Here is a 12,382-nt window from a genome sequence, read left to right as displayed (position 1 = left end):
TTTGTATCAGCTGCAGTTTACAGTCAGCTTTTAGAGGCATGTTAGGTATTTGTAACACGCTATTTCAAATACATTTAAAAATAATGGTACATGAATGAGCACTAAAACACATGAAACTACAAACTTTTCTTATGCTTAGACACTGTGTAATGCAATTTTACCTAAACATCTGGTGCCCAGGTTGCATGCGAAGTAGTATTATTGAGAACATTTGTTTAAAAACTAAATATTTAATATTGGGGGAGGGGGAGAACTAGCACTTAGCACATGAGGAGTTTTATGGATGTCTCAGTTTACAGGATGTAATAAAATAAGCGCTTGAGTGTTGGACTTCTTTGGTACATATATTTAATCATGCTGTGTCAAGGAGTTCCAACCCTTTTTGGAGGCTGGTCTGCGCTTGTGCAGATCACAGAGGCCTTTTCATAATTAAAAAAATACAATTTTGGTTTTGTCCTGGGGGCATATTGCAATGGGAATGGTAAACCATGTAACACTCGAATGGTGGTATGTTTGAGCCCCCAGAAGTCTTATTTTTCATTATTGTATCTGTGTGAAACCTGTTGAGTATATACAATGTCAGCAGCATGGTTTGACTGTACAGTAAGTGAGATACTGACTCGGAATGGTTTCCAGGCTCCTAAACCATAGACTTAAAATGCATGTTATGTGCAACATCTGTGTTTCCTTCACTAACAATAAAAATGTACTAATGATTCTTTCAGAAGTGTTGGAGGAAGGTTTCCAGGTTCCAGCATCAATAGCAGAGCGATATAAAGTCGGAAGGACTATAGGAGATGGAAATTTTGCTATTGTGAAGGAGTGTATAGAAAGGTGAGGAGGATAATACGCTTATTACTGTAAAAATAATCATTAATGTCATGCTTTTCCTAGATCATGTCTTTATTTGTAGAATATAGGACATGTAATAAGGTAACATCTCAATGCCAGATGGAAAAACTAGACTAATGCCCTCTCATAGGAAAAAAAGAGTGAGTCCAAGGGACAATCTATTAATTTAATTCTTTGTGGGTTTTATATGTTTTTTTTCTGCTGTACTCCGCATGACTTTACCAGTTCTTTGTGTTAAATCTTTCTTGTTACACTGAAATAACATCTTTCCTTGTGGTATGTTCTTGCAACTGTCCCTTTACGTTAGACCAATGAAACATTTCGCATGTAGGAGCATTCTGTAAAGATGTCAGGAAGTTTTCTGTGTCTGCTGTAGTGGTGGTGGTCAGCACAGAGCTGACTTTGGATCCATCTATTCTGCCATCTGACAGTGAGGAGTAACCTCTTCCATGCTTATCTTTAATTAAATGGGCATCTATCTTCCTCTTGCCTGCTTTATGCCATTATACGAGCTTCATCCAAGTCTAGGAGCCTGCACTGCAGACATCAAAATCTAACTTCTCCAGTGCCCTTTACTGTTAAGAGGTGTGAACAGTCACCTGTAAAGACTGATTTTAGACATCCACTCCAGATCAGAGAAGTCACAAGTCACCTCAAATGTCGGTGTTGCTGAAAGTGTCCAGGTTGACTAGCTCAGGTGTCGGTTTCTAAATCTGGTCAGGCAGGTCATGAATCAGGTTTGAACTGGCTCTACCCAACATTAAGAGTGTAAAAAATAGACAGAACAAAGACAGAAATGCTCTGAGCTGAACTGCAGGTGCTTTTTGGTGGTATTGTTAAAAATAGGAGAATATGGGGTGGAAAAGACAGAAGGTACCTGTATGTGAAATGGTTGTAAGATTGCTCATGTTAGATAGTAGCAGTGCAGAGAAGGCAAAAAAATGCTAGAGCTAGAGATGTCCAAAAGAAAGAACAATAGAGACGTCAAGGTCTGATAATGAAATTCCACAAGTTTTATATCCCCTATTAACATATCCTGGAGAGGAGTCTCTTACAGAAGACTGTAACCTCACCTTTAGGCTCAAAGAAAGAACCTTTGCTCTTTACCCTGTAAGAATGTGATATTAACCCTAGAGAGTAAGTCAAGATTAGATCTCATGGCAGATGATGATAAATTAGCTTGGCTGGTTTTAAACTAGAGTCTCTCTGGAAAAAGACAGGTCCCGCTCTGCATCCGAAAGAGTCTGGCAAGTCGGAGACCATGAAGACAGCTGTTGGGGAAAGGGGGAAGAGTGGATTTTGTATCAGCTGACAGTGTGCTTGTGGGACTTGGCCAAAGCTCTTGTGAGGCCTTTAGAGCTCTGTCAGAGTGAGTTCATGGTGGAGCTGGTCATCTGGAGGGCAGTAGCTGTTCAGATCAAACCCCAGAACGCTAAACTGGGGAATATGGAAACCTAAAGGAAGCAAAGCAAAACAATATGAAAACAAGAAGGCACTGTAAAACCCTATGGAGGGGGCATGACTGATGAAAAACGTGGGTGAAAGCATACAACTAGGAAAAGAGAAGGAGGCAAGCTAAAAGTGAAGTGAGTAGTGACTGAGAGAAACAGATTACAAGGCAAAGTAAAAAAGGTTGAGGTTTTGATACACTGTCATTCAGCTGAAAATGCCAGTTGTGCTGAGAGACGGTTCAAATGTGCTAGTGTGCATTTTACAACTCTTTCTCAAGCTGAGAGAAAAGACATGAACAGAATTAAATATAGGTCCCACCACACCTAAAAATAACACTGATTACAATATCCTCGAGAGCTTAAATGAAAACTGTTTCCTGTCCTCCAGTCTATCCCACTGGTCCCAGAAGTATCCAATAACACGACGTATCTAGTGAATATGTGCTCAAATAGCATGATTACTCAGGTATTCCCAGATACACACTCTTAGGGTCTCTGAGCTATACCATTCCATAGATCCCATTTATATAAGAGAGTTACTACTTTGGGAGAGCTTGAAAATTAAAGTAGAATTATTTCTGTTCATTTCCACTTCTAAAGCAGTATACCCTTGCCATCACAAGTGTGGAAGGAGAAACTAAAGACTCAGAGGGTAAATTAAAGCCAGTGCATGTAAAGCCCCTTCAAAAACATTCTTCACGGTCTTTCTAAGCAGAAAACACCTCACTTCAAAGTCTGATATGTCCATCATTTGCAGAGCCAGAATTGATGGGGTGATACTTGGGACAGAGGACTTTTCCACTTTCTTCTGATGTACAATTCCTGTGTGCATTAGACTTCAAAGGAGTAGCGCCGTGAGGTGTTAAGCAAGTAGGAACGGGTCTTGTTACACATCTTCACCGATCACTTCTTCTCCATAGCTGTGGAGACCAGCCCGTGCGCGCTGGTTAGCCACTCTGACGCTTCAAATGCGTTCACAGGCGTTTTCCTCTGACAAGGAACAGTGCAAATAGAAACCAAAAACCATCCTCGAAATTTTCACGTGAGGACTTCTAAATCCCCTTCTGTGCATCTGTGAACGCACGGGCATGCACACACACATGCACAAATACATTTAATGCACACACAGAAATAATGACGGTAGTTTTTTTTCTCCAGTGCAATGGAAATCTCTGCAAAATTTGCAATAGGTTAGAACGGCCAGGGAGCGTAGCACGGAGCCCAGTTATGAACGAGAGGTCTAACTCTGTGCCCTGCGGTACTGCTGTGGGTCCAGACTTTCATCCAGCTGTAACGTGTTTCCTACTTTGTGTGGCACCTTTTTATTGTTTGGGTTGAGTGATAGGTGAGAGGCAATATGCCCGTTCCACTGTGAGTTTCTGGCATGGCCGTGCATATTTTTTGGCGGGTGTGTAAGTTGCCGCGCTGCTGACAGCCTGCGGTTCTGCAGCTTTTCAGGGGAAAGGATTTGCATTATCTTAGCTTTAATTTTCTTTTTACCAAAACAAAGAGCAGTCAGAGTTGTCATCTGCTCGTTACATATCTGCTCCATCATATGTGCAATTTGTCCTGTGGTGTTTTTATATGTGTTCATTTTTAACTTTCAGATACTTCCAAATTCTGACATTTCCTCACTAGCTCAGATTTCCCAGTGTTTTGGAGTACATGGAGTCTCCCATGGCCAACAAAAACCATCAATTTCCTTTCTCATGACAGAAAGGAAGCATTCCTAGGGCAACCAAGCAGCTTGAAAGAGACTCCTATTGAAAGAGGCTGTATTGTGTCTGAGTTTGAACCCCAGATATCTTAATTTCTAATATTCCTTTTCCTACCTCCTCCTTCCATTCCCCAAAAATAGCATCCGTATCTCTGCCTGTCCCCTCTCTGAGCTGGGACTGTAGCCACCAAACAGCAGCGCCAGGATGGGGCACCCCACGTGGAGTGCGGCCCATTTCTGGTGCCTGAGCATTAAACCCCTTTGGGGGGGGAGTACAGATATGAGACGTTCTTAATTTTTCTTTACTTAAGTCTTGAACAGCCATGCTGTACTTTTTTTCCAAGTCATAAGCATCATCATCCAGTGTGATTTCTTTGCACAGCCTTTTAATTGATGTCTTAATACAGACTGTCTTTGCTCCCTGCTGACCTGGGAGCTCAAACAGAATTAATATTTTGGGTTTTTTCTTTCTTTTTACTGAAGTCCCCATTTTCCCTTAAATTAATACCTAGTGGTACATCATTTCCAGAGGAATTCTCCATGCTTAAATATGACAATGAAAATGCCCAGTTGTTTTCCTAATGCAGTGCTTTCCGTTTATGACTGACCTTGCATGTCCTGTTTGATAGACTGCACACTTTTAGGCACATTCATTTCTCTGTTTAACTTATTGTATATGAGTTTGATGTATCAGTTTAACTGTTTTGCTAAATGAAGAGTGAAAAAAAATCACCCCATATGCTTGAGAGGTTTTTTTTTTTCTTTATTTTTTAACCAAACTTATGCCTAAGGGCAATGTAATAGACTTCTGTAAAGCTGTTTAGATTTTTATTACAAAATGAAAGCGTTTCGGTGAGAGCTTTTTCTTATATTACCCATTCTCTATTTAACCTTATAGTGAAACTAGAGCTTCTGAACGGAGCTTCTTGGTTTCATCCCTCCAGCCATCTTTTCATTTTGTAGCTTGATTAAGAAGTGGAAGTTGGTACTGTTAACTTGTTTACAAGCTTATTTGTCTCTGTTAGCATTCTATATAATAAATATCTGTATATATGTGGTAGCAATAAGTATTACATGGTTTCAAAACAAAAACACGTAAAAGGAAATGTGTTCTCATCCTGAACTAATTCTCTATAATTTCTTACTGTCTCCAGAACCTTTCATATTCTGTCCTGTAAACATCATATTTAACTCTGCTAAATATCATATACTTACTGAATACATAAAACATTATTCCAGGGACTGACTTTTTTTATCATAAGAGTTGTAAGTGTAGACGTGCAAACAAATGTCTTTTCATTTTAAGTAAAAAATAAAAGTATTTTCCATAGGGTTGTTTTTTTTTTATAATAGAAAACAAAACTTGGTTTTGAAAAGATTTGGATCTGTAAATACTATATAATATTTTTACATAAAACTGCAGAAGAAATAACAACTACCACTACAAAATGAAAAAATCAAGTGATTTTGTTTTGAAAACATTGAACTGTCTTCATTTTTCAAAAAAAATGCTTAATGCTTTTTTTCTCAGGCACACGTATTCAATAAATTTGGCTCGACTTCACAATTCCAGTCAAATCCAAGCTTCATTTCTTGACAAAACAAATACTTGAATAGAATTCTTGCCCAGACCTACTGCGCTCAAATGACAAATATAAACTCGACTGAGAAAAATATTCAATGTGATTGAACATACAATTTTTTCATTTCTCTTTCCTCAGATCAACTGGTAGAGAATATGCTCTGAAAATAATCAAAAAAAGTAAATGTAGAGGAAAAGTAAGTACAAAAAAATCTTTTTTTTTTTTTTCAAGAAACATTTTGTGAGAGATCAGTTTGGGAAGCTGTCAGTATCTGTATTCTTCTTGGCAAGTGTTAGAATTTTTTTGGTTGAAGCCTTTGCCTGCCCTCTGGAGACCCTTGGTATATCACTATAAAAGGCTGCAATTTGCCTTTCTAGATGTGTGTGTTGATTCTCCAGTTGGTTGATTGTGTGTGGGCACTCCCCTTGCTCTTTATACCCATAATTATGTCTTCTAACTTTCATAATTCCAGATGTTATAGAAAACAGAAAAATAATACTAATAATTATAACACCACCAGTCACTATGTCTAAACAGTATGCAAGGTTTATCAAATTTATGTCAGTTTTATACCAAGTGACTGTTAGCTTTTGAAATCTATAACAAAAGGTTCTCTGAGAAGATGCTATCATATTTTTAAATCAAAAGATTCTGCATCGGAGAAAAAATTTTAGAAGCTTCCGTATTTAATTTTTCTCTGCATCAGAAACATGTCTTTTCCTCCCTTTCTTTTTCTCTGTTCTACTCTCTGTTCTTTCAGTTATCACACTGATGTTGTTTCTAGGTATGTTCCTTCCATATTGCTGGAGGCAACATCTGTTACCTTTTTAAAAAGCCCTGAAAAATCCATGCAGGTCCCAATTCTCTCTGCTTTTTCCACTGTGAAATTTTTTCCCACCAACCCATAGTCATTAAAGATTTTTTTTGTGTGGCAGGAACACATGATCCAGAACGAGGTATCTATTTTAAGACGAGTGAAGCATCCCAATATTGTACTTCTGATTGAGGAGATGGACATGCCAACTGAGTTGTACCTTGTCATGGAACTTGTAAAGGTGACTATTTTGTAAACAAGCTGCTTATTAAGAATTGTTTCAACCATATTGAGAAATTTCATTGGTACTAATGCTTACTAAAAATCATGGAATCACAGGATAATTTCGAATGGAAGGTGTCTCTGAAGGTAGTCTTGTCCAACACCCTACTGAAGGATGTGTAACCCACTGTCAGATTTTTTTTTATAGCTTTCAAACATGTCAAATATTTGTCTAACTTTCTGTAAGCCACACTCAGAAGTTCTCTGTGGACAGTACTTTGGAGATCACGTTTTATTTGCTTCCTGAAAAGAATTCTCTTTGAAAAGTTTTATCTTAAAGAAACGCATCTGCCTTGAGGTGAATTGAAAATACACACAGTGTGAAGAGCCGTAAATATCAGCCTTCGTAATTCAATACTCTTTGATAAAATAGAGTTTAATTAAATTTTATTAATTTATGTTAAATTTAAACAATATTACCTGTCTTTTTTCTCTACTGATTTATATTAACACATTGTCAGGCTTGCCTCCTTGGTAATAATCTAAATTTAAGCTGGAGGATGGGAGAAGTGAAAGAGAGAAACCTGCTATTTAAAGCATGGTTCTATTCTGAAAAGTAAGTTTGCAAATGCAGTATTTTATATTTGGTCCCCTATTTATTCCATCATAGTAACTTCCAGATCTCATGCATTTATTTCAGTCACTGGTGGAATTACATGTTCAAGTTGGATTACGAAAGTCAGACCAGGTCATGTCTTGCCCCCATACTGTCAACAGTGCCGTGCAAGAAGTACGAATTTAGCTCTCGGTTCTGGTACTAATACGCAAGTATGCCACTGTGTATAAAAGGTGGTAAAAATACATTTGAGTAAATTGTAGGAATTAAGACAGAAAACCGCTGAGGACATCTTGTCCTCCATACTTAATTTAACAGAATACACCTGTTTTCCACATTCACTAACGGGCTTAGCGATTCTCCTTCCTTCCTCAGCTATTCTGTGGGAAGGAGATCTTTCCAGCAGCCACCTCCATTTCTGTACCTTGACCAGCACGTTCTCCTGGGGCAGCCTATCATGCCGACACCTGGGAAATCCACAGTTTTGAGTGTTTCAGGACAAAGATTACCATGAAGCTGTGCAGCAGCAGCAGCATTTGTGTGCAGGCCTGTGGTATGTGCGTGCTCAACACTTGTGAGCAAGTCAGGCACTCTGAACCCTGGCACCCGCATCACTTCCATGTATCTTTAATTAAAAGCGTGGTCACCTTCGGGAGACATCCTCTGTATCAGTGGTTAGAAACAGGCACCACCAGCGGTCGGGAGAGAAGGCGATTTTGGCAGGCAGGATTGTTATCTGCTCTGCTCTGGTTGTAGGTGGAGATTGGGGGATGCTCGTGATGCGGGCGCCTCGTTGAGATGTTAGGTAGGATGATCCCAGGTCCAAGTGTTTCTTAAAGAACTTCTCGATCTCTGGGCTGCAATGGGAGAGCAAAGAGAACGAAAAGTTTTTTGGTTTGTTCCGTTGTCCCCCGCGCCCTGTGGCAGCAGCAGTCGTACGAGCCGTGTTCCCAGTGCGCTGCTGGGAGGCCGTCAAGTGTGGCCCATGGGTGAATGGCCAGATCTTCCCAGTCCTTGCGGCAGGCTGGGACAGCCTTGTTATCCGTGAGGAGCTGAGGCCGTGCCCACAGCTTGGGAGGTGGCAGCGCTGTCCTCTTCGGTTTGAGCCTGCCAGGTGCCCCACTCGCTTGCGTGGTCCTGTGGAGCTTGTGGTCCCACCAGCCCTACTGCCCACCCCCTCCAGGCTCTGGAGAAGCACGCTGGGATGTGCTGGTGGCAAGGAGCTGACAGGGTAACCAGCATTCCCATTTTGTCTCTGATGGAGAGCTTAAATCCCAAGAAAAAAACAAAATACTGGCACTCTCCCACACCACGAATCCCTCTGTGTAACCGGTCCCAGAAGCATTTCCCCACCGCAGTCACAGCCCTCTCTTGCACTCAGGAGCGCATCGTGAAATAACACAGCTTCAGGTCAGATGCCGTTAGCCATCTAACACTTATAATCATAATTACCGCTCTTTTCTGTGATAAGCGAGCTCGCTGTGAGATCCATGCTACTGCAGGTTTTTACCAGTGTCCACGAGAGCTCGTTAAAAGGCTCCTCGGTACTCTTGCACAGCGTTGTGATCGAATGGAGCCACAGCTTCAGCCTGCACTGACAAATCCTTCATCTTGGCCCCATGAGATGTGCTAAGAAGTAAAAGCTGCGCCTTGTCTAACATGCCAAGACGTAAGCACATAGCTGGCTTTATGGGTGCAACATGCTGTGCTATTCATGCTTGAAAAATGTTCAAACTGTAGTCTCGGGTGGATTTTTAATCAAAGTCCTACTGAGCTAAATAAGAGAGGAGGGGAGCAACAACTCTTCCAAAATAACTAGCCTAAAAGATGTATATAAAGAAAACCATCCGTTATAATAATTTTCTGGAAAAAACTGTTTCCTTGCGCTCTTTCTTCTTTACTCTTCAGGGTTGCTCCACATACTAAGATATTTATGCTTTTAGTTATGATATAGAAGGGCTTTATAGACACCTCTGTAGTTCAGATATCCTAGAGAGCACTGGTTTAATGTTCTTTACTTTTATGTGGAATAATAGAAGAAATTTAGAAGAAATATCCTGATCCTGGGAAGTCAGCTTTGTTTCTTTGAAGCAAACATCTATTCCTTAATACTTAACTGGGAAAAAAAGCCTTGTTATACTCTGTGGGCACCAGGGAAGGTATTTCTGGAAAGACATTAATTGTTAATTCGCCAATTGCTGACTGTTACCATTTCATAGTGTGCACTGTTAGAATTTATTAACCATCTGTTATTGACTGACTTTTGAAGACCTGACTTTAAATCAAACTCACAGACAGGAAAGAAATTCAAGGAGAAAAGGCTTGATACTGCAGAGCACGGTTTCAGTTAATACCACCCTGCATTAATTGGCAGTAACATGTTTGACATAAGTGGCTGCTGCAGATACTGCCCTCACCTCACGGCAGATAGGCCATTCATTGCTTTGTAAAGTGTAAGAAAAAGCACTTCATAAATACAAATATAAACACATTGCAAGTGGTGCTTGTAAAAGGAAGCAAGGACCTGGTTTCTGGCACATTGCCTTTTTACACAGCGAAACAAAATTGTTATTCAAACCTAACAGGGCTTTGGCCAATTTAACAAGCAAGATTTATTGCAGAGTTTCCTTTACTGCTCCAGGATATGATTTCACTTTTGCAGAAGAAAAGAGAGATTATATCATTTACATAACAAGGTAATAAATAAATAATTGGTTACTGTATTTCCAAGTATACTTCCTCATGTGCGCAGATAATAAAAACTGCGTTCAGATGTTGCTGGTCCCATTTCACTCCAGAACGGGGGATTTAAGACTGAAATGTCATCCTGAACTCACCCCTTGTGCCTGAATAAATGATAGTGACCTGCTGTGTGAATCGGCTAAGCAGAACCTTGCAGGTTAAAGTGCTCTTCAGGGAAAGGGAAGTCTGAAAACAATTCTTTCTGATATAGCTGTCAGCTCCGTTAACTCTTTCCAGGATATCACCTCTCTTTTAACGGCAGAGATTCCCACAGACTAAACAAATGCTCTCTTTTCTTAGCAGGCTACCTGGTAAGAAACTTTACCGAGTAAAGTAGACTGCTTAAACAGAGAAAATTATTCTGCTTTAGATTGGCTTGACTGTCTGTTAATGTGCTCTGCAGCCTCTATCTTTTCCTGAGTTTAGGTTTCTCTTGCACATGAACATTTGCTCTTTTTCTTCTGACTTTAGGCCAAAATTTTCCTTTCTCTTTTTCAGGTTCAGCTTCTTTGCTTCTTGCCCCTCATATCTCAGCTCAGACTGTTTTCTTTGTTTGGAGGCAGATCCTTTGCTGATGTTATTGACACCTCTCCTGAGCATCTGGAACATATTGGATAAGACCAAAGATGTGTCTAATCCACTACCTTATGTTAAAAAGCAGCTGGTACAGGGGCTTCACAGGATGGAGCTTAGGGAAGATAGATTATTTATCCCACATATTTTGCCACATGCTGATATCTAATACTTAGGGATCAGATAATGCCGTGAAGGACATGGTATTGTACTTTTGCCAAATATTTGGCCTTTCTCGCTAATCCTCTATCTGGTTTAGCTTGGCCTTTTATTCCTCCTTTTCCTTGACACTATGTATCTTGGGGTATCTTGATCAGTCACCAGCCAGAGGAAGAGGTTTTGATGTGGTCCAGATTTGACGATGGTTGGCTGCAAGCAGTTTCCAAAGCTGGGGTTTCGCATCTGTAGTGGGAGTAAACCTGCCCTGGCAGTCTTCAGCTGCACCTCAACAATGCGAAATTTGTAATAATTTGTTTGGGTTTTTTTAACAAGTAATGTGTGTTTTCTTAGGTTTGAGTCTTCGGTGGTTGTCTTTTCCTACCTTTTTCTCTGTAGCCGTGATTCTTGGAAAAATTCTTTTTTTGTTTCTTTGCCCTCCTCCTTTCTCTTAGTCAAAACAGTGTTTACTCTGGAGCTGAGCCTTAAAAAACCCCAGCAAATAACTTGAGGCTATAGATAAAATCATGAGAGTTGGCAAAGCTGGGACTCCTCTGTTGCCTTCAGAAAATACCTGCTTTTTCTTTAAAATACAGTCTCCTGTGATTTTTTTTTCCCTTGATGTTTTGACTGCAGCAGGGATTTTTTGCATTGTTTTTGCAGAGTTATCCTTTCTTGTTTTTTTTTTTTGTTCTTGTTGTTGGTCTGTGTTTTCTTTATGGTGCTGCTTTGATTTTGGCCGAAGGCCCAATACCTCTGAGTAGTGTCTCTCAAAAGATGTTTGGTTTTTCCTCTGCTCTGTCAAGCTTCCTCCTTAATCTCTTCTTTAAACTTATTTTTTGGTCTTTTGCCAAGCACTTACATGTTCTTCTTCCCGCTTGCCAGCTCAGCTCTGGAAATACAGTCCAAATGTCATGGCTGCCTCCGTTCCTGGTGAAGATCATTTCAACTTTGAGGACTTCCACTTAATTTTCCCTCTTTTCTTTCTTTCTTTTCTTTCTCTCTTGTTTTCTTGTTTTTCTTTGACTGGACATAGCTTTTAGCTGAATTAGATAGCACGATGAGCTGGAAACGGCACAAGCTGCCGTCTGTATTTGTAGCTGTGGTGAAACGCTGATGTTAATTCTTAAGTGTCTTCCAGTATGATTGTCTGACATATATGCTGGAAAGTGCTTCAGTGTTAGCTGCAGGAAGCATCACACTACCAAAAACTTCACCTCTTGTGTAGAGAAAGAGCCTTCTAAAATCCACGTTTTCAAAGTTTCATGAGATGGAAACAGACTTTTAAAATATGCTAGCAGTGATGACAGGTAGCTGGTTTGAGTTTTACTCAGAGTTCCCTCATCTTTCTGGAGCTCAGTCAGGCTTTGGGCAAAAATTTGATGTCAGCCTGTTTGTGATTATAATAAAGAGTGGCAAGGGTTGGTATGTGGCATCATGACAGGCAAGTATGTAGGCATGCCAGAAATTTGCAACAGGGGCTGTGAGGACACAGGTTGGCAAGTGCTGGACGTGTTACAAAAGCAGCAGCAGGTGGGAATGGTTTGCAGGAGAGGCTCCGGCCTCTTGGCTGACCAACTAAGCCATGACAAATGGTTCTGAATTACTGATATGTTCAGCTGCCATGATGGGGGATGTCATCGCAGTATCCCTAGT

General features: G+C 40.3%; 1 protein-coding gene across 3 annotated transcripts in view; it reads left to right on the top strand.

The window, feature by feature from the left end:
* DCLK1 (doublecortin like kinase 1) overlaps nucleotides 1-12,382 on the top strand; it is a 246,668-nt gene that overhangs the window by 198,685 nt on the left and 35,601 nt on the right. For all 3 annotated transcript variants that reach the window (XM_052812468.1, XM_052812470.1, XM_052812469.1), the window contains 3 exons: nucleotides 726-834; nucleotides 5,742-5,799; nucleotides 6,539-6,658. In XM_052812468.1, the coding sequence (XP_052668428.1) occupies nucleotides 726-834; nucleotides 5,742-5,799; nucleotides 6,539-6,658 (287 nt within the window). The remainder of the gene's footprint in view (nucleotides 1-725; nucleotides 835-5,741; nucleotides 5,800-6,538; nucleotides 6,659-12,382) is intronic.

This window comes from Harpia harpyja, chromosome 17 (genome assembly GCF_026419915.1).
Source record: "Harpia harpyja isolate bHarHar1 chromosome 17, bHarHar1 primary haplotype, whole genome shotgun sequence".
NCBI classification, from domain to species: domain Eukaryota; kingdom Metazoa; phylum Chordata; class Aves; order Accipitriformes; family Accipitridae; genus Harpia; species Harpia harpyja.
Note: the sequence above shows the minus strand (reverse complement) of the source record. Positions and strands in the feature narration are given on the sequence as shown.